The following is a 23,111-nucleotide window of genomic DNA, read 5'->3' as shown; positions in this document are numbered from 1 at the left end:
GGGAGAAATCCACACACACATTTACACAATGAATCCATGCACACATACAGTATAAGCACTGTACATGCACATGCTGGTAGATACTATACCCACGTGTACACTCATTCATTTATTCTAAAAAGGATGCGTGCATACAAATAAGCACACCAGTGTGCCTTGGGTATCTCTTGCAGACAAGTCGAGCACGCCACAGAGCAAATTGTTAACGGCACTCAGTGACGTCAACATACTGACGTCATTTCAAAGGAACGTGCGTCATCGCCAGTGGCAAGAGCCTCGAAGCAAACAATCGCCCCATATAATCAGCCGCACTGTTATTCTTTCCTTTTTCTTTCAACTTTCACTTCACATTCTTAGCTTTTTTTTAATGAGACATATTACATGCGTTTTTAAGAAGACTGTTTGTAAAACTAGTGAAGTGCAGATGCACACACATCTGTCCTATCAGGCATAATCACACTGAAGGAGGTATTTGGAACACAGGTGTATGTTCTCGCAGCACAGTGGCATGTGTTTAGCACGGCTGTGTGAGTGTCCTGCGAGCTCCGGCTCATGTTGCTCCAACCACCTGCTCAGGTCATTATTACGGTCAGGGACAAGAGAGGCAGATAATTCACACACACACACCTATACTCACACAGATGGCTTCAATTGTGAGGGATAGGTGTTCGGGGATAGTTACAGTAGCTCAGTATGTGGTTGAGAAAATGGACAATGTTTCTGATGTTGAAACACAGATAATAGAAAAACAAGATTCAGTTCATGTTCAATAGGAAAAAAACTCCATCTGTCGCTCTACAATGAGCAATTTCTTGTTTGTTAACACAACCAACTGCCTCGTTTTTTTTTTCAGTAGTGAGGTCCTGTTGTAATTGGCTTTGGCTCACAGGGCTTTTGTCATCTGGACGTTGCGTGCTTGTTTGCACAACATGTGAGGAGAGATGAGAGTATCTTGGATGTCTTTAGCTGGAAGCACCCAGCGTCCCAGTGGATTAGTTTTGGACACTCTACTTGAGAAGTAGAAAGAGGAAGCAGAGACAGAGACGTCTTCAGCAGAATTATCTCCCTCTCTTGTTCTCGCTCTGTGTGTTCAGCACTTGCTTACAGACCTGACAGTGTTGCTGAGATGGCAGTGAATAAGAAGTCGTCATCACATCGGAACGACGATGCTTTGATGTTTCAGAGGCACAAAGCTTAATGGGCTCCCTGCGTTTCCCTCACACATGACATGATAGATTTCATGCTTTCAGTAACTACGTTCTAGTTTTTTCTAGACCAGCGTAAATTAAATGCATAGAATGTGTATTGAGAATGTGAGGTCAGTGGTAATAAAGCTGATGATCTGTTTTCTATTTTATCAAACATAGAATAATATTATATAGTTGTAAAGTCATTTTTGGAAATACTTTGGATTATACCCTAAAGTAAATTTAAGTGTTATTACATACATCAACATACATCAAAGTGATATTTGTGAAATTCACGAATTAACGCAATCGATCTTTCAGAGGTTGTATCAGGCTCAGTTTTAAAGCTAGAGAAGATACTGGCATCATATGAAACTAAAACCTAAGGAATCCATTGATACCAACCATGTCATACTAGCTTGTCGCAAAGGAGGCTAAATAACGCTCCAAACTTACACTAAATTTTGGCGAGGAAGAACTGCCATGGCCATTTTCAAAGGGGTCCCTTGACCTGACAATGGGTTCTATGGGTACCCACGAGTCTCCCCTTTACAGGCATGCCCACTTTATGATAATCACATGCAGTTTGGGGCAAGTCACAGTCAAGTCAGCACACTGACACACTGACAGCTGTTGTTGCCTGTTGGGCTGCAGTTTGCCATGTTATGATTTGAGCATATTTTTATGCTAAATGCAGTACCTGTGAGGGTTTCTGGACAATATTTGTCATTGTTTGGTGTTGTTAATTGATTTCTAATAATAATAATATATGCATACATTTGCATAAAGCAAACACATTTGCCCACTCCCATGTGGATAAGAGTATTAAATACTTTAAATCTCCCTTTAAAGCTGCAGTGGGTAGAAATGGAGCAAATATGATTAAAAAGTTATTTTTATGTAACGCTCACTATATCCTGACAGTATTGGCAAAAATATATTGCCTACTGGTTTAAGGTATATTTTGAACAGATAAAGAAATGTGTGATTATTTTCAATGAATCATGATTTATCAAGGACAATCATACAATTAATCAAGATTAAATAGTTGAATCGATTGACAGCCCTAAAATAAAATGAAGAAGGGCAAATACTGTAGATAGTACCTAAAACTCCCACATTGAAAAATCCATGTGGCTGACGTTGGTATGGAAACACGTGAACCATGGTGTACAGCTTTGAAAGAAACATAAATCCCACAGCCATGAGCTGTATGCTGGAGCCTGATGAGCTTTAAACCACCTGACCGGCAACTTGAGGCAGAGCATGATGTAACTGAGTAGTGCTGAACGCTTACGAGGTATCAATACACCTAAAACATGAGACCAGGTTATGAATCTACTGTAACAATCTCTTTTCTCTCAACTCAAATTAGCTAATTAATAACCTGCCAATCACACATCAAAGGCAACGTCCAGGGTAAGCAATACTGCGTATGTGGAGCTTTGCACGTCTGGGAAGACAGAATTTGTAACTTTTCAAAGCCAGAAAATAAAGATGATGAGCACAGATTTTATAATCGTACTAATAGTGATAATATAATAACTGTATTTGGTAAAGATTTTTATAAATTGAAATTGTGTATTAGTATTAATATATAGGTAAACTAATGGTATACAAGGAAGGCTTTATCAGTATTGTCACTGTTACAGAAGATATTTTTGAAAACACACGTTTTGAAATGAATTGAATTTGAGACTTGTGTCTACTCTTACTGTTTTTGAAAAATCAAATCTCTGCAGTAGAAGGGCAAATAAAGGACATAACGACACATTAGGAGGAAATAACGGAAATAAATGTAGTGAAGGGGGAAAGGGAAGCAAAGCAAGGTTCAACAAAAGAATGGAAGACGATGGGAAAATTATACAAGAGGACGAGAGAGAAAACAAACTCGCGTGACAAGTGTCCTCATCATGGACTGGAAGACTGTAGTACTGCCCTTCAGCATGCCTCCAGGCCTTAGCCCAGTTGGCTGGTACAGTCGTGTGGAGAGCTAGAATATCATCCACTCCTACATGCAATGAGGGAACGAGAAGGAAGGCAGAAGCCCCCCGGCTTGTAGAAGACTGGGGAAACTGATAGTGAGGAAGAGGGGAAAGTCATCCACAGCGAGGAAGGAGGATAGAAGGGAATGAGAGAAGGACAGACAGGATAGAAAGTATTAAAAAACAGGGACAGAAAGAGAAGACAGAGGAGTAAGAGGGGTTTAGTGTGAAGAGAAGAGTAAGAAAATGGAAGACAAGGGGAAGGAACAGGAGGGATGGATTAAGGAGAGCCCCGGGTGGAATAGGAAGTAAAGTTGCCAGCTCTCCCTCTGGCATATGTCCTTGCCTGCGGGAGCACCCACGGACCAGGGAGAGGGCAGCTGGTGCTCAGCCACGTGCAGGCCAGGACTTGCCAACCATAGCCCGGTCATGCCAACGCTGGGCATCCCATGCCAGCAACTGTCCATGTGCGTACAAACTCGCGTCAGGCTCTGCGGAATCTCCGAGAATAAAAGGCAGCGGTGTCAACGTCTGCCATTTATTTATCTTCTCCTGCTTGGTTTTGTTGCAGAGAGAGAAAGAGCGTTCCTATTGGCTTTTCATTCAACGGAGGCAGCTGTCAATCACTCGCGAACTCCGATGAAACGGTCAAACTAGGCAGTGCTGATCAAATATGATTCAATATTCTGTTACTGTATTGACTATTTCTCACTTCAAATGTTTTCAGAAACATCTTGTAGTGTTCTGTTTAGCTGTAAAATTAGAAAGTTTGCTCCAGCTGGTGGGCGGTGCTTGGTATTTCCTCAACTGATCTCAACATGGCTGCCAGGTCACAAACTTTTTCATTTTACAGCTACAAAATGTTTCTGAAAACATTTGAGGAGAGAAATAGACATTACAGTTAACAGAATATTGATTCATATTTGATCAGCGCTGCCTAGTTTGACTGCTTGACCGGAGTTCACGAGTGATTGACAGCTGCTCGGAGACAGCAGACTCCAGCTCGGCTCTGATTGGTTGTTTTCCTCCGATCTATGAAATCTTGCAGATGTCGTTAGGAGCACCGGAGGACACAGAGGAACATGCACTACTGTCAGGATATAGTGACCATTTTATAAAAATAACTTTTATTAATCCCATTTGCTCTAACTTGCCTACTCCAGCTTTAAATGAGTTTGCTTTTTGAAATGAAATTTGTCCTCTTTAGTAGATTAAGGAACTGTTGAATTACTGCTTTTAAAAGTAGCTGGGAAGGCAAACCTCTTATTTACTAAAGTTGTATGGATGAATAATCCTTTAAAACTATAATCCATCCTGTATGGCTTTCAGCAGGTCATTTAGTTGTTTAGTGTGATGTTTTTCTGTTGCTGGGAGCCTATTCTCTCAAACACTTAGCAGACAGTGCAGATGACACCATTTGTTCCATCCCCTCATTAGCCAATGACAGCCAGTGTCTTCCTGATGTAATCATTGGTCATTAGGAAAAGGCATTCATTCTGTTATTTACCGTAAACTCGGTATAAAGTATTTATACTCTTGTCTGTATCTGTGAGACACACAGCTGAACATTAACCAGATATGTCCAATTACTAGGTGAACATGGGCCAGTGCTCTGATTGGGTTTTAATGATTAATGAGATTTTAGATGACTTTTCTCTCTAACCCGTCTCCGCTGCAACCTCTTGCTCGTAGCAGCTGCAGCTACAGGGACATGTGGAATATGTCTTAGCCTGAATGAATCAATATTCATTGTTTCTGGAGACATTGTGGTTTCAGAATTTGAGCTGATTAAGCAAACATCAAAAGCAGACCTATCACTCACTAGACAGATGAATTAAGCTTTGCAATATGTAGCCACATTTCCACTGATTGCTTAGAATCCTATTTGCTTCATTTGATTTACTGAAACTAAAACTACAAAACACAGAAAAATGAAACCTTGAAATTGCTGATTTCAAGTTAAGTCAAGTCAATTTTAAATGATATAACCCAAAATAACAAATTTTCCTCAAAGGGTTTTACAACCTTTACACGACACCTTCCGTAGACCTTCGGTTCAGATACTAGATTGCATCTCAGTAATATGTTCTTATTCACTGCATGGAAATATATTAAAGCCTAAACATTAACACATTATTAGCATTCTCTATCAAAACCTCGTTAGCAGGTGGACAAGAACGGCCATTAGATGGAGAGTGTGAGTGCACCAATTCCAACAAGCCATTAAGGTGATTAACTACGCTGTCGATACAGAATCTTTCCCAACACATTGCGGCGAGTGCTGAGCGAAGAAAACAACAACAAGAAAGTAAAAATTCAAAACGTCGAAAATGCCAAGCTATCCTTTTAAATCTAATCTTGGTTGGAGGCTTGTTGAGAAGCAGAACAAAAAGCCTGCAGTCAATCTATTTTGGGGCAAATAGCACAGACTGAAGGTGTCTGCTTAGCAGCAAGTCAGACGCATTATGTTCAGTGTGCTTTTGACATACTGTGTTGTTGTGTGTGTGTGTGTATGCGTAGGTGTGTGTGTGTGTGTGTGTAGAGAGTGTACCTGGCGTGCTGTTCTTTAGCTGTGAGTGTACTTGTCAATGTACTGTACAGTAGGTACTATATACAAGACCCTAGGGAGACTAGGTTTCAGCTCAGTGCCAGCTAATAGCAGTCCAAATGAACAAACATGACAGCGTTCTACAATACAGATTAACAACAACATCTACTTACTTGTTCAGATTTACAACAGATTCATGTTGCCCAAGTCGTGCTCATTTCTGTTAGAGCTGAAACAATTAGTTGATTAAACGTTCAGTCAAACAACTGAAAATTATATATATGTATAGGGCTGCAAATAACAATGATTTTCATTGTCAATTAATCTGTTAATTGTTTTCTCGATTAATTAATTAATTGTTGGGTCTATAAAATGTCAGAAAATGGTGAAAAATGTTGATCAGTGTTTCCCAAAGTCCAAGATGACGTCCACAAATGTCTTGTTTTTTTTCACAAATCAAAGATACTGTTATAGAGGAGTAAAGAAAACTGAATCAGAGATGTTTGACTTTTTTATTTTCTTAAAAAATGACTCAATCCGATTAATCGATTATCAAAATAGTTGGCGATTCATTGAATAGCTGACAACTAATCGATTAACTGATTATCGTTGCAGCTCTAAACTATATTCACTATTTTGATAATTGATTAATCGTTTCAGTCATTTTTCAAGCAGAAATTTCTCTGTTTCCAGCTCCCCAAATGTGAGGATTTGCTGCTTTTCTTTGCATATATGATAGTAAACTGAATATCTTTGGGTTTTTTGACTGATGGTTGGATAAGATAAGGTATTTGAAGACACCACCTTGAGCTCTATCTTGGGAAGTTATACTGGAAGTTATAAATAATTATCTGACATTTTCTAATGAAACAATTAATTAATTAACTGAAAAAATAATCAGCAGATTAATCAATAGTGATAATAATCACTAGTTGCAGCCCTAATTTCCTCAATTAGCATTTCTGAAGAGCAACAGAACATCTTTTTGATCCCCACATCTGTCTGTCATCAAACTAAAATGAATATCAGCTTGAGAGTGTGTGATCATGTGAAGAGGCATGTTATGAATAATGACAGTAGGGATTGCACACTCTCACATGTGTCCGGATTTATGAGCATCAGTGTCACTACAATGGTAAGTGTGCGTGTGTGTGTGTGTGTGTGTGTGTGTGTGTGTGTGTGTAGGATATAGACGATAATGAGATTTGTTCAATCACAGTGGCTGAAATAGAAAACATTGAGAAAGAAATATGGAGAGTATGCTTCATTGCTTGTATTCCTATGTGAGTTGACAGATTAGAGTGAGCGAGTAAATGAAGTGAAACGCGGTAAATACTAATGTATAAGGACTGGGGGAAAGATGAAGAGGGAGACAGAAAGATTCAAAGACACGTGTGAAGTGAGATGAGTGAAAACCCTGTAAGAGAATCTGAGCCAAAGAGTACGAATCCCCAAGTGGTGGAGAGAGAGAAAGAGAGAGAGAGAGAGAGAGAGAGAGAGAGAGAGCACCCTCTCTTCTCCCAAGTCTCTCCTTCCAAGTATGCTTTGCCCAGTGTTACCATGGCAACGCCTAGTCTTCCACAAGCTGACCACACTTGCACATACAGTGAGTGTTTGTACGCAAATTGCACACATATACTGTAGCACCTGAACAGCCACGTGCTCAGATTTTAACAGATATCACACACACACACACACACATAACCTACAGTAAAAGGCTCTACTGTTGGCTGATGATAAACACACTCCAGCTTTGAGAGGTAGAGAAATTGCACCACTGACATCACATACTGTATACCATTTCACTTTTACTCGGAGTAAACGCACTATTCGATCATCAGCAAATTAATCAGCAACAAATTTGATAATGGAGTGATGGATTTTTTAATCAAAGTGTTTGTTCCATCTTATTTAAAATAAAAATGTGCTGCTTCTCTTTGTATTCTATTGCAGTGAATTGAGTATATTTGGGTTTTGGACTGTAAGTTAGACAAAACAAGCAATTTGAGGATCTCTATTTGGGCTCTGGGATATTGTGATGGCCAGTTATTTTTTAACTAGGGCTGTCAAAGTTAACGCAATAATAAAGCGTTAACGCAAATTAGTTTTAACGGCACTAATTTCTTTAATGCATTAACCCAACTTGCGTTAGAAAAGATTTTGGTGAGGAAAAACTGGCATGGCCATTTTCAAAGGGGTTCCCTTGACCTCTGACCTCTAGATATGTGAATGTAAATGGGTTCTATGGATACCCACGAGTCTCCCCTTTACAGACATGCCCACTTTATGATAATGAAATGCAGTTTGGGGCAAGTCATAGTCAAGTCAGCACACTGACACACTGACAGCTGTTGTTGCCTGTTGGGCTGCAGTTTACCATGTTATGATTTGAGCATATTGTTTTATGCTAAATGCAGTACCTGTGAGGGTTTCTGGACAATATTTGTCATTGTTTTGTGTTGTTAATTGATATCCAATAATCAATATATACATACATTTGCATAAAGCAAGCATATTTGCCCACTCCCATGTTGATAAGAGTATTAAATACTCCCTTTAAGGTACATCCTGAGCAGATAAAAAATATGTGATTAATTTGCGATTAATCATGATTAACTATGGACGATCATGCGATTAATTGCGATTAAATATTTGAATCGATTGACAGACATATTTTTAACATGTTCTGATATTTTATAGACTAAACGATTAATCGCTTAATCAAGAAAATAATCTTTTTGTTAATTGGTAATTTAAAAAAAATATATTTTGTCACAACCATGTGTTATATGTTTTATGTAACAAAATAAACAAAAAGAAAACTTGTCACCCAGTGCGGCTGTGTCTATCGTTCTCGCACAATCCATGTCTTCATGTAGAAATGTGGATACTGAGATGTTTACCGAACCGGAGAAAAACATGGTTCCAAGTGTACAATTACAGATTGCGGTGGGTTGAGCCGTGTGCCTGAAATAAGACCATCCAAATTTGATTCCATCTAACTCATCTCCCACAACTCCCACACAGAGCAACCCTTTCACCTGCTAGCTGGTTAATTATCACTAGCAGCTATTTCCAGCGCTGAAGAAAAGAGAATCTCATTGATTGAATAGATCACAGAACAAACAGTGTTGAGTGTTTGTTCCTAAAACGTATTCAGTTGAAGACTTGAGAGTCTCCATACAGGATTTTCTTTATTTGCCAAATCAGAAAACACCACTATTGATGTAATAAAATTATAAACGCATGAAAGCATTTAAAATGAGGCTGAAAGTAGAACTAAACATCCGAAAATCTCTTCCTCTTCCCTCCTCCAGCCCCCAGATAAGGAAGGCGGTCTGCCGAAGCAGGTGGGCAACAAGACGGAGTGCGGCCTGCTGGGATTGGTGTTAGACCTGAAGCGGGATTACCAGCCAATAAGAAACCAGATCCCAGAGGAGAAGCTTTACAAAGTCTACACCTTCAACTCTGTCAGGAAGTCCATGAGCACCGTCGTCAAATTGCCTGATGGGAGCTTCCGCATGTACAGCAAGGGAGCCTCTGAGATCGTCCTCAAGAAGTGAGTCTGGTTTTGTGATTAAAATGAGATGATTCTGATATTAATAGCAGCACATAACCTTGTTGTACAGTAATGTGATATAATCAAGTGCTGATTTTTTTCTTTTTTTTTACCAAATATATATCTAATCCATTTCGAGTACATAATGTACTTGAGGGTATATCCTATTGCACATTCCCTCAGCAGAGAGAGTGGGCTGAATTTCCACTAGAAGGTCACACAACTGTGACTTTTTACAGAATATTACAATAACTACAGTACTAAATGAGTAACTCTGAGAAAAACACGAGACACAGTTTAAAAGCTTCCTGCACTCACTGAAGGAAGGAGCGGAAATTCTCTTTTTACAGCAAATGACATTAAAATGAAACATTCAATTTGTATAAACGGCTGTTACACTGTGGATTTAACACATTTAACAAAAGTAGGTAACAGATTAAGCTACAAACAGCTTAATATATGAGGTTATACACACATTTTTGTCCAAACTGAAAAAATCCTAAAATGACTTTTACACAAATTACAGTTCATTTGCTTTTTTAAATGGCTCACAGGGGGTGAATTTGATCCAGATCTTTGAGTTGCCCTTCATGCCACATTTTTATTTTCCATTTTTATATTCATTTTATTTAGCTACTGAGGAATCAATTTACTGTAAATAAGAAGTTAATGTATTTTGGCTATAATAGTAATTTAGGCAGTGCTCTAGTGGTGCAGTTGGTCCACTCTCATGGCCCAGAGGTCGTTAGACACTCCTGAGCCATTTGACCACAATGGGAAGGATCATGCATCCATAACCATTGTTTTCTGGTCATTCAAAGTCTCTACGATTAAAAGACTGCATTTAACATTCAGTACTGTCTGAAGTGGGTGCATAGGCCAGGATTCTTGTACAGTATATTTGGTTTTCCATGTTGGGTCATTTTGACACACGACTCTGATAATACCAAAGTTACAATACATGATTTAAAACACCCTCATCCCACCGCTCCACCGTTAATTACAGATGCAGCCATATCCTGAGCGAGGTGGGTGAGGTGAGGGTTTTCCGTCCACGGGACAAAGATGAGATGGTGAAGAAGGTGATCGAGCCCATGGCGTGTGATGGCCTGAGGACCATCTGCGTGGCGTACCGTGACTTCTCCAGTGATCCTGAGCCCTCCTGGGACGAGGAGAACAACATCCTCAATGACCTCACCGCCATCTGTGTTGTTGGGATAGAGGACCCTGTCAGGCCAGAGGTAGGACAGTGTTAGATTCTTTAGTGACATACTGGGAGGATTAAAGGATGTTGGGTAAATAGGCTATACTGCACGCTGCAGTACCAGCAAGGTGGTCACTGGTGTGTCCTCCTCGGGAGTGAATATGTTTAGACTTTTCTACATACAACTCTGTCATATCTGACAAAATCTTCTTGCTTTTTTGAGTAATCACATAGAAGACATCTTGTTACAAGAGCAGACATATTGTACAACTGTTCAAAATTATATAGATAAATTATGAGACATGAAATGAATTTAGATAGATGTTGATTATTTTTTTAATACAATTGTAATTTCTTTTTTAAAATATAAGAAGATTTACACAAATAAATAACGTATACTAATAATAATTAATTTAGAGATTGCTTCTGAAGCGTAAGTGTCATCCTGTTCCATGTGGCCACTCTGCTCTGCGTCATTATGTGTGTTTGGGGCTCACCCCCTCCCCTCTGACAAACAGATACACAGACCTGCAGCTCTTTGTACATCCATGACACAGGCAGAGAGCAGAGCAGAGAGACGGAGACAGCGATGTAACCTGGTCGCTACCTTTTCATAAGAGGGGTCATGTGTCATTGTGAAAGACGTGTGCATGCGTGCCAGCGTGCATGCATGCGTGTGTGTGTGTGTGTGTGTGTGTGTGTGTGTGTGTGTGTGTTGCTTCACAGATGATTGCCTCACTAAATGATTATTGATTGATGAAATGCACCCTTGAGCTGGGCCGATCAGCTTTACCTGATTTAAGCCTGAACGTGAGCTGTTCACTTTCCGTACGTTACTAATATTATTATATTAATATTATTAATATAATAATATTATAATATAAAACATGCAGTTGCTACTTATATGTGTTGCAGCTACGATGTTGAATATTGTGAATATATTTTATGATATAGATAATTTTATTTAATATATTGATTCATTACATTGGGTCCTCAAACGTGCAATTGCTGGTTGGCTGGTGAGATACCGTCGTAGATATTGAGGCGTGGACGTGTTCAAACCAAAAGATATTCTTGATTTATAAGGACAATTAGTTTTAACTAGTGTTTACTTGTCAGTTTGCAGATGAACATTTTATATTCAAAATAAAATAAGATCACAAAATATTGGGAAAGAATCTCCAAAATGTCATCTTTAAGGAACTATGAAAGACAGTTTAATAAAGGGTGAGAGGTTAAAACATTCTCTCAACCTACAGAGGAGTACGTAATCTAAAAACTAATTTGGAGACATGGTGCAAGGATTGCATCCAACGGTGACAATGTGATGCATTGCTGGAGTTTAAGCTCCCTAACTGCAATAAAGTAGTAACACTACTGTAGCTCCACCCGGGCCATTGACAACATTAACATTTTTATTAAATGTTAATGCATCAATAATTCAATTTGAACACTCTTTGAATTCTCTTTCTTAACAGACTTTTGACATTTGAGACTTACATTTCTGACTTGCTATACTTATTCCCTAACTTATTAAATAATATATATTTTTATAATTTACTGTAATTTGACTGCAGCACTTTTACTTTAGTATTTTTCCGTTTGTCTCATTGCTCATTTTTACTTTGAGTACTTCTTTCAGCTCTGTTGAAGGCAAACACAACAAACAATTTATAGAAATCCAGGAAGTGATGCATAAAGAAATTATTTCAAGTCTTTTATGATGAATTTCACTTGAAGAAAAGGAGAAAGAAAGTGGAGTGGAAAGAGGTATCTGTGTACAGCAGGAAACTGACCTCACTTGACAGCTCCTGTGCAGGTACAGAGAAGCAGGAAGCTAACTGACTACTGCATTATTCAACTTCCTCCTTTCATCTTTTTTTCCATCCCCCTCCTCAGTCTCTAACAAGGGCTCTCATTCAACCTCTCCCCACCATGATTTTTCATTTCCACTTCTCTCCGTGTCGTAGGGTTTGACTTTCACCTTTCTCTGGTTGCTCTCTTTTTCTTTAGACTTTCTCTGCACATACCTTTCTCTCTCACTACGCTTTTCTCTTTCTTTCTGTCTGAAGCCGAGTTATGCAAGCATCTGAACAGACCTACATAAAATAAATAAGTACAGAGAGAAGTAGTGGAAAAGAGAATCCATCGTAGTTAAAATGAATAAGCAAACGATCAGTAACAACTAGACGAGCTAATGAGAAACTCTTTTTGTATCACACTGTTATTTAGTTTTGATGTATCTTCTGTGGTGATGCAGTTGAAGATGTTTGAAGAGAAACTCCGCCGACACTGTCTTAGTTGTATAACAAATTTATTACAATAAGTTCAGTATCGTAAACAAGTAACAAGTTACTTGGAGAGCCTCCAGCCGAATAATGAGAGAACTCTCCCGAACGTATACAGACAGCTCCTTAAATACCGAGCTTGTTCTGGTCAAACCCTTAGTTTCCTCATATGGTTTTAGGAGAGGGACAAATAAAAATAGAAACACCTCTCTTTTGCCGCCATATGTCTCTTCAACTCTGACCCATCTCTAAATCAGGAAGGCCCAAACAACAACTAACATTCCAATATACTCTCCTAATACAAACCATCTATATAAATATGCTGCATCTAACAGCAGACACCTCAGTTTCTTAGTTTAGTTTTAGTTTATTGCTTTATTTGACAGTGAGAGTACATATTAGAGTTAGCCAGGAAGGCTAAATTTCATCTCTAGTCCCCTAGTCAATAATTAAAGCACAAAAAAATACAATCAACGATAAAAGCAATGTAAAAATATGCAGATACGAACAGAGCCTGCACTACATAGAGACAAGAGAGACAGTTCTTAGGTTTTAAGGTTGTATATTTAAGCAAACTATATAGAGTTGTCCTGAAATGAATCAAAACCTTAATTCAAAACTAGATATGCAGGAAAAAGCTGAATATTGGACATGCAATAATGCATATTTCTGCAAATGCTGCAACATTTGTGATCTCTTAATTCACACTGAAGTTGTTAATATAGTCAATTGCATTGCTCCAAGCCTGGCAGTTTGCAGCATTTCCCTTCTCTTCCACCACAGAAGTCACTTAACATCTGACATTTTCGATAACTGATGTGGAAAAGCCGTGAACTGCTGCACTCCAGTAGCATCTTTCCAGGTCTCTCAGTAAGACTGGCTAATATTGGAAATGAGATGACTTTCCGCTCTGCTAAAAAGGTCACACAGAGTGGTAAACATGTTTTGGGTTTGTTTATTAGTCTCAAATTTCTTCCTCCAGAATCTTTTAATAACTAGCTGCTCTGTAGGGTTGCCCCAAGAGAGACAAGAGAGGAGAGAGAGAGGGGTAGAGGGGGAAGAAAGAGAAGAGGCAGAGAAAGATAAACAGATTCAAAATCTGATTCATGTCAGAGGGATGTCGGACCGCAGGAGAAGGGAGATGGGTAAGAGGAGAAACGGAGGAAAACGAGAGTGTAACCAGATCCGTATTAGAGACACGAGAGGCTTGTTTTTCAGTCTCACCTACTAGCCTCCTGCCCTCTTCCTCTGTCGGGCCAGATTGTATTTTTAATAAGCCTCCACTCTTCTCCACCTCCTCTTTCGGATGACCAGTCAACTAGAGCAGTGGGAATCCAAAGGAAAACAGACAGCAGGGATGACGGATAGGCAGACGGGAACTTGATATCTTGATAACAATGACTTGGTGGGAGCAGAGAAAGCAGGATGTAATAACTTGCTCAATGTGCCACAATATTAACTCAGAAAGCTTCTTTATTTTGTGAGATCATATTATGTAAAACTGACTTCTAATGAATTAATGTAGCTTGTGCTTTTTGTAAGAGTTTACTAGTTTAACACCAATTTGATCAACTCAGCACATGTATGAATACTGATGTTAATAGGCCTCTAAGTGTGAATAATATTGTTGTCAATTTCAAGAAATATTCAACCTTCTTGACCTTTTCCTCAGGGAGAAATTGGTTGGAAATTATCACCAGAATTCATGTTATTTTTATTTACTATTTTATTTCGTTTAAGTAAAGAGGTGAAAAGCTAGTTTGGCTTCTACATGGCTACATGTAGTCCTTTTACCGTAATCTAAATGAAAGCATATCTGGTTGTTCATATATTTCTTGTCCTTAAAATATTTATATACTTTCAATGCTGTCTGTTGAAAATTTGAATACTTAAGAGCAATTCATTTGACATTGCACTTCTGATCTTTAAAGTAAGACTATGTCACTTTTGACAGAAAGAATAACACATTTCTTTTATGAATTAGTTGAATTGAGAAGCAATAAAACACACCCCTGCTGCTCACTTCAATACTCTCAGGGGTTTTGCAGCTGCAGCCTTATTTGGTCTGGTATGACCAGTAGCTTATGGTGGCTAATGTTATCAAACTTAAAGGAAATACGGAGTTTGTTTGTTACAGAGTCAGCTTACTGACCCTCAATTTTTCTCCACTTGTGCTACTGTTATATTAGCTTTTAGTATTTATATCACATGTGCCCGCTGTCAAGAAAAAGTTACATAGTTTTGCTTTAAAGTTTTCTACGGCATACATTATAATTGCAAGATGTGAAGTAGGATGAAATTATGTGCTTCTGTTTGTTTAACCCCCAGCTCATTAAAGACCTCCTCCACTGTATAGATTTACTTTGTAATCCACTCCCTTTGAATTAGTTAAATCCTTTGAGTTTTACAGGCATGACCAGCTTGATTTGGTACTTTAATGTCCAATATATTTACACATTGTAGTGATGGATGCATTTGGTCTTGCGTCGTATGTTTTGCGTGTGTGTGTATGAGAGTACAAGCATGCTTTTTCATGTGTATGTGCAATATGCCCAAGTGTCTGAGCGTAAGGTGGAAAGTATGCATATTCCTGCCTCCGTGTTTGTCAGAGAGAAAAAGATATAGAGTCCCAGGCGTGTGTGTGTATGTGCAAATGGATGTGAGTTGTTGCTACTGTATGTGCACACGTTTGTTTGTGTGTGGGTTTGGAGTGCAGTGCTCGCCCACACTGACCTTTGTCAGGAGGAAGATGTGTTTCTGAATTAATACTCTGCTCTTGCCAGCTGGCTCTACCACAGATCAATCTCCATGCAGTAACTTCTCCCAGCTATTCCACTAGACTAACGTCCGGAGGGAAAAAAGAGATGAAGATAAAATACCTCGTTATATATCTTGCTAATACCAAAAGGGACCAAGGCAGGAGAATATTGTTCTGATAAAATAAAAGTATAATGGAGTTATATTTGTTCTGTATGTGCATGTTTTGTCTGTCAAAGATAGCTGTATTGTTGCTATTGGTATATAGGGCTGCAACTAACAATTATTTTCATTGTTGATTATTTTCTCGATTAATCGATTAGTTGTTTGGTCTACAAAATGTCAGAAAATGGTGAAAAATGTCGATCAGTGTTTCCTCAAACCCAAGATGACGTCCTCAAATGTCTTGTTTTGTCCACAACTCAAAGATATTCATATTTACTGTCACAGAGGAGAAAAGAAACCAGAAAATATTCCCATTTAAGAAGCTGGAATTGAAGAATTTCTTTCTTTTTTTTCTTAAAAAATTACTTTAAACTGATTAATCGATTATCAAGATAGTTTACGATTAATTTAATACTTGACAACTAATCAATTAATCGTCGCAGCTCTACTGGTATATGTTCTTAAAGCGGCTATAATTAACACATTATATTGTAACAATGGATCACATGACTTGTATGTGAAAGGGGTTGATCAAAGTGACAAGGAGAATTACCTATTTTATTATCATTTATATAAGCAAGTGGGTTTTGCACCAAAGTGCTTCACAAAGACAGACATATATACACATACAATCGTTGAGACATATGTGCATAGATGTGGAAATAAAGCAAGATTAAAATAGAAACAAGTTTAAACACAGTCTCATTGCTCTCCGTAGCATTGTTTGTGTTTGCAGCAGGCAGCTGTTGCAGCAATAAAGCCCTAAAAACATACTGTATGTTACCTACGCAGCACCAAATGGCAGTTTGCGACTAGCTGGTGAACATAGAAGAACAGAGCCAGATATTTGTCTCAGGAGTTAGTGGAAACCAAAACAGAGCTAAAAGGAGAGTGAATATTGGACTTATATTCATCAGGTTGCCAGAAAACATGACTACAAATGAATTTTATGAAATTTATGTATCACTCTTTAGGTGCCTGATGCGATCCTGAAGTGCCAGCGTGCAGGCATCACAGTGCGCATGGTGACGGGAGACAACATAAACACAGCCAGGGCCATAGCCATCAAGTGTGGTATCATCCACCCCGGAGAGGACTTCATCTGTATCGATGGCAAAGAGTTCAACAGGAGGATCCGTAATGAGAAAGGAGAGGTACAGTAACTACTGTCACAGTGAGCCCGAGTATGAGAGAGGACGAGCTCAGGAGAAAGAAAGATAACTTCTCTAAACCTAAAATCACAACCACTTGTCCTTTTATTTCTGTCTGTCTGTGCGTGCCCAGGTGGAGCAGGAGCGCATTGACAAGGTTTGGCCTAAACTCCGAGTTCTGGCCAGATCTTCCCCAACCGACAAACACACACTCGTCAAAGGTGAGCTGGTTGCCCTATTTCATATTCATTGCTGTTGATCAAAATGAAACTCGCCTTGTTTTTACATTGGTCGTGTACTGTATTGTTTATATCATTTGTCACACTGGAGAAAAGGCCACTTCAAAAATAAGTGTTTTTGCTTGTAATAAGTAAAAACAATCTGCCAATGGAGCAAGTGAAATTTCGCTTGGTAAGATTTCTTGAAATAAGATATAATATTTATTGAGGCCTTTTGAGGTAAAATGAGATCTTAAAATTAGCAGGGAAAGCTGAGTATTAGGAGGTGTTGTGTGTTATAATAAGCCTGTGATGCTCAAACGTTTTTTTACTTAACAAGGTATTCAAGTTGTATTGTCTAAAACAAATCCCTACACCTCACTAAAATGTTACTTATTAGGTGATTGTGTCTTATATTAAGTGTTATGAGATATTTTGACTATTAATTAGAACAATATACTTGGTAAGATTTTGCGTTTAGTTTTGCAAAAGGCAGTAAATAACTGATATTATTCAGTCAAGATTATTGTACGTACACAAGATCCCGTAGGGTTGTGTTGTCTTTCAGATGCTCTGTACAATATATGTGTGTTTGACAGGCATTATTGACAGTACTGTAGCAGAGCAGAGGCAGGTGGTGGCTGTGACAGGAGATGGAACCAACGATGGACCTGCACTAAAGAAAGCTGATGTCGGCTTCGCCATGGTGAGTAAACCCTATTTTCTTGTACATTCTTGGTTGTATAATTTTCTGCCTTGCTTGCTTCCTTTTGAGATTGAACTCGGTCAACATCTGCAGATATCTTCTTCACCTCTGTAGTGTGTAGGGTTTCTTCTCAGGCACTCTGCCTCTGGCTGTGTAGATTAGGAGCTCCCCCTAGTGGATCTCTGCTAGCTCACACAATTTATCTGCAGTACAGAATACTCTTCTACTAACTACTGAAAAACAGAAAAAACAAACAACACTGAATCTCTTTCTTGTAACTCACAGCTTTATATTTATTTGTTATTCAGCTGTTATTCCTCTCCTCAGAAATTAAATATTTTGGCCCATATTTGGCTCATCCACAGCACCTTTTCCTCCTTGGTCCGATAATGTAAGGCTGTGGTTCCCAACCTTTTTTTGTCATGACTCCATGGCCCTACCAGATGAGCTCAAGCACCTCTTCATTGACACCATCTGTGTTGTTCCAAATGTGCTCATTTTAAGTGATTTTAAAGTGGTTGTTAATTAATTGGCTATTGTGACAATAGATGTACATTTAAAATACTAAAGATCAGCCTCACATATTTGTGTGTTTTCCACACACCCCCTGGAAACGTTATCCCCGGGGTGGGAGTCACTGATGTTAGGTGTAAACTGGTAATGGTTTCTTGGCTCGCCGTGTGAAACCACAAATGTGGTCCTTTAAAGGCAAGGTCGGTAATCGTGAGAGACTAGAGTGTACAATAGATTTTAAATATGATCCAACCTAAAAACCGAGCCCAGTGTTGTAAACTCTTTTCCAATGGAAGAAGCTAGCAGCACCAGCTCCAAAAGTCACTAAATCTAGAGGAAAAAGCCGTCAAGCCGGCAACACTGATAGTCCATCCCTTCAGGTCTCCCTCCAAACCCTCTACCCCCACTATTATCATCCAAACATAAAAATATCATAATGAATGTAAACAACAAGCATGGCTAGCAAGCAGGTAGACAGGCAGGTAGCCCGTCCAATCATTACATTTGGGCCGAATGAAATCATTGGACGGGATTATTACAGGCATGAGACATCCACAGATACCATTTTTTTTTTTTTTTGTCAGAGCATTTGATTTATTGAAAGCTGTCGGGATGCAAAGAGAATTTCAACAAAATACCAAAAAAAAATTCAAAACTCTTACCAACACTACCTTTAATATTCAGTGTGAAATTAGTTTTGTCTACTTGTGTGTGTGTGTATGTATGTAATCTGATATTTAAACCCTGCCAAAGCTCTCCTACATGGGTTAATTGAATGGAACATAGTCACAAACATGTCCTCACATGTAGCATTTTTTCTATCACCACAATTGAGCACTGTTTATGAGATGCTGCACCCTGTCACCCTGTCACCCTGTCACCCTGTCCTGTAACTCACCAAAGATGACAGAATATCAAGAAGGGTGTCCTGCTCCTCCCATAAATATGGACCATCAACACACACACACACACACACTGACCCCTTAATTAGTCCGCATCATCAGAGCTGACACATGTCAAGAGTCCAGTTTTTTTCGAGTGGCTGCAGAGGTTGGACAGATTCTTTCATTTTTCACGTGTTGGTTGAGGAATAGTGCAGTATGATGCATTACATTCTACTTTGTTTCTAACTGCTCCTTTTCTGCTCTTCTCCAGGGTATTGCTGGTACAGATGTGGCCAAGGAGGCGTCAGATATCATTCTGACTGATGATAACTTCAGCAGCATCGTTAAAGCAGTAATGTGGGGCCGGAACGTGTATGACAGCATCTCCAAGTTTCTTCAGTTCCAGCTTACTGTCAACGTTGTGGCCGTCATTGTGGCTTTCACTGGCGCCTGCATCACACAGGTCAGAGACGTGTGTGTGTGTGTGTGTGTGTGTGTGTGTGAAATATAAGTGTGTGAAAATTAGTTAGATAATTAGTTACAGTAGAAGTATTGGTTATAAGGGCACCTTCACAAGCTGACATGTAGTCCGCTTCAATAGAAATCTGGTGCGGTCCAATCTCTGGTGCAGTTTGTTTGGTCAGTTGTGAACGCAGTCATCGTACTCTGGTGCAGACCAAAACAACCGGTCCGAGACTGATGGCGAGAGGTGGTCCCAAAACGCAGGCTGCCTGAGCGGGCATTTGTTCAGACGGACACAGGTATACGGCAGGTCAACATGAGTGGTGATGTTAGCTTGACATCAAATAGTGACGTTTATAAAGTCATTGAAGATAAACTGGAGGAGAAGGGATTCATGCCCAAAGTAGATCAGTATGGAGTCAAAGTGAAAACACTCCGACAGCAATATTTCAAAGTCCACGATTCCCTGCATAGAAGTGGCAGCTCTCAAGACGAAAAAGTTAAATTTGCTCCTTCCTACACGCCCTTCAGCAAACAATTTTATTTATTTGGTCCGCTTTATTCTATGCACTGTGAAACCGAAACAGACTAAATAGAAAACAAACCAAAAGAATCAATTTCACTCTGATTCAGACTAGCCAAACGTACTATGGCTTATGAAAGCGCCCCTTGACGTTATTGGTTTTTAATTGCAATTTCCCTTGTGTTTCCGCAGGACTCTCCCCTGAAGGCCGTGCAGATGTTGTGGGTGAATCTGATCATGGATACTTTTGCGTCTCTGGCCCTGGCCACAGAGCCTCCCACAGAGTCTCTGCTGAGAAGGAAGCCATACGGCCGCAACAAGCCCCTGATCTCCAGCACCATGACAAAGAACATCCTGGGACACGGAGTCTATCAGCTCATCATCATCTTCACACTGCTCTTTGTTGGTACGGACTGTAATTTTGCTCTGCGGTAGACCAGGGGTTCTGTACTTTAAGGATGTGACATAAAATGGGTTCAAAGTTAATGACATCATACTAATTATCTATTTTTTTTTACCCCCTGTAGGTGAGAAGATCTTTGATATTGACAGCGGGCGTAACGCTCCCCTCCACGCTCCTCCATCCGAGCACTACACCATCATCTTCAACACCTTCGTCATGATGCAGCTCTTCAACGAAATAAATGCCCGCAAAATCCACGGAGAGAGGAACGTCTTCGATGGTATCTTCAGGAACCCCATCTTCTGCACTATTGTTTTTGGCACCTTTGCTATGCAGGTAAGCAGATGCAAATTATTTGATTTTGTCATACATTAGATATGATATAATTTCATGGCTTGCGCTTTGCCTTGTGTAGATTGTGATTGTGCAGTTTGGAGGGAAGCCATTCAGCTGTATACCTCTGGACCTGGAAAAGTGGATGTGGTGTGTTTTCCTCGGGCTGGGAGAGCTTGTCTGGGGACAGGTAACAAGCAAGCTCATCTGTTTCTGTCTTTCTGTTTTCCCGGTGTGCCTGTTTTTTCTTGATTTAATTCTAGTTTTCCATGTTTTACTTTTCCTCTGTACTGTGCTGTATGCTCGTCACCTTTCCTTTTGACCCAGTGCTCTGTCTTCTCTGTGGGTTAGGTGATAGCCTCCGTACCTAATAGCAGGTTGCGCTTCCTGCGGAGGGCGGGCCAGTTAACTCGGAAAGATGAGATGCCAGAGGAGGACGTAAATGAAGACAACGATGAGATTGACCACGCAGAGAGGGAGCTGAGGAGAGGACAGATCCTCTGGTTCAGAGGACTCAACCGCATTCAGACTCAGGTGAGGACACAAGTTCAACCCCCGTGTTACGATTCGTTGTGTCATGTTGCTGGACTGATTCTGCCTGAAAGAAAGAATATATGGATATTCAAAAATTGTATTTAAACACTCTTAATCTCTCTCTAATATCTTTACTTAATAATAAAAATGTAAGGTTTTGTGTAGTCAAATAAACACCCTCAAGTTAAAATTTCACCTGCGATGTTTTCTGAGATGGCTTTTTGTTTTACTTTTTGTCTGTCTTTGTCATATAATCCATTTTCATTAGGAAGTCGCACCACTTCAGACATTACCTGAGAAGCTTAACCCTAAGAAGAAGTAGACTGTTTTATGTTCTTCACGTTAGTCAGTAACAGCTTTAAAGCAATTTTATCTCAAGATGGTTTATTTAGGTATGTGAAGATGCAGCTTTCTCTCACTGGACTGAGGCGATCACCTGTGTGGACCCGTGGAAGATCGACGGTCAAACCTCGAGGGTTAAGCGCAACTGGACATAGTCGCTGAATTGTTGTTATCACTGTGACCAACTCTGCACACCGTTATCACTGTGATATTTAAGGCAGTTTTGCATGTGTGTTGGACTTGATTTCATCTCACTGATGTGTCACTAACGGTCCAGGGTGGAGCTATCCCTCGACATCCTACAGAGGCAGCCAAACATGGTTAAGAGACTGTAGAAATTCAGGTTTTCAGTATTAAAGGAAAACTGTGGTTTATTACAACTGAAGTAGCAGATTTTGAATTGCAGTGACATCAATAAAAATAGGTCCAACAGGGAAACAGGCAAGAGTGGTCGGAAGATCAAACAGGTTTTAAACAAACCCTCTGATTAGAAAAAGAAGACAGACTAGAAAATTGCAACACAAACATTGTAAACATTTATCACAAATTAAAGACCGACTTCCTGGTTCAGCTTTGACCTAATGATTTAAATAAGGGCTATTCAAGTGTTTGTTCTGGGAAGTTGATTTACCTAAAAAAAATTACGTTACACGTCTCTTTCCCAATGTACTTCTATGGGAAAAAGTATTTTTGGGCCAAATGGCGATACGTGATGGACACGGAAGTTGCAGTACCGCCGTTTGGCCACTACGAATATTTGCTTCAAAGCCCGGCGCTCTTCCTGGGGGCTTTTGGGATTCCTATGTCATGGCAGATTATTAGCGACAATTTATGGGCACTCCGTTTTACTTTTAAGGCAAAGTAAGGTGGTTTAACAAATCTGGCAACCTGTTTAATTGTCTGACCACTTGTGGCTGTTGTCGATGTCGCCACCCTCTAAACGTAAGTAATGACTTAGTGAGCACAATTTCATCATAATCAATAGAATTGCAACATTGTACAAAAGTTGTGCTAAAACCATAGTTTTTCTCTAATTCCTGAAGTAACTCAGTGGAGATGCCACCGGACAAAATACGTTGAATGAACTAAATGGCTGCATCTGTATGCTACATATCGGCTAGCCAGTCTTCTAAAGGGTCTGATCACGCAAATTAGCAAACTCATTGTCTGTCTTACCTCTTATGGCATCAAGCCGTGCAGATAGTTTTGGTTCTATTTCTTTAGGTTTATGAAATTTCTGCCTCTGGGATTTCTGCTACCAGGCACCCATATGCATATGCAAAGGAGGTGAATGAAATTTCGTTCTGTGGTGCCGACAACATTGAAAAATTACACTTGAAATATTCACC

The 23,111-nt window shown here is 39.5% G+C and overlaps 1 protein-coding gene across 15 annotated transcripts in view; it reads left to right on the top strand.

The window, feature by feature from the left end:
- Positions 1-23,111, top strand: part of atp2b2 (ATPase plasma membrane Ca2+ transporting 2) — a 159,522-nt gene that overhangs the window by 127,946 nt on the left and 8,465 nt on the right. For all 15 annotated transcript variants that reach the window (XM_037794094.1, XM_037793327.1, XM_037793093.1 and 12 more), the window contains 10 exons: positions 9,038-9,279; positions 10,286-10,520; positions 16,668-16,847; positions 16,978-17,065; positions 17,662-17,768; positions 19,437-19,628; positions 20,343-20,556; positions 20,678-20,889; positions 20,969-21,076; positions 21,238-21,420. In XM_037794094.1, the coding sequence (XP_037650022.1) occupies positions 9,038-9,279; positions 10,286-10,520; positions 16,668-16,847; positions 16,978-17,065; positions 17,662-17,768; positions 19,437-19,628; positions 20,343-20,556; positions 20,678-20,889; positions 20,969-21,076; positions 21,238-21,420 (1,761 nt within the window). The remainder of the gene's footprint in view (positions 1-9,037; positions 9,280-10,285; positions 10,521-16,667; positions 16,848-16,977; positions 17,066-17,661; positions 17,769-19,436; positions 19,629-20,342; positions 20,557-20,677; positions 20,890-20,968; positions 21,077-21,237; positions 21,421-23,111) is intronic.

Source organism: Sebastes umbrosus, chromosome 1 (assembly GCF_015220745.1).
Source record: "Sebastes umbrosus isolate fSebUmb1 chromosome 1, fSebUmb1.pri, whole genome shotgun sequence".
Taxonomy (NCBI): domain Eukaryota; kingdom Metazoa; phylum Chordata; class Actinopteri; order Perciformes; family Sebastidae; genus Sebastes; species Sebastes umbrosus.
The sequence above is the reverse complement of the archived record's forward strand: the minus strand, read 5'-3'. Positions and strand labels throughout refer to the sequence as shown.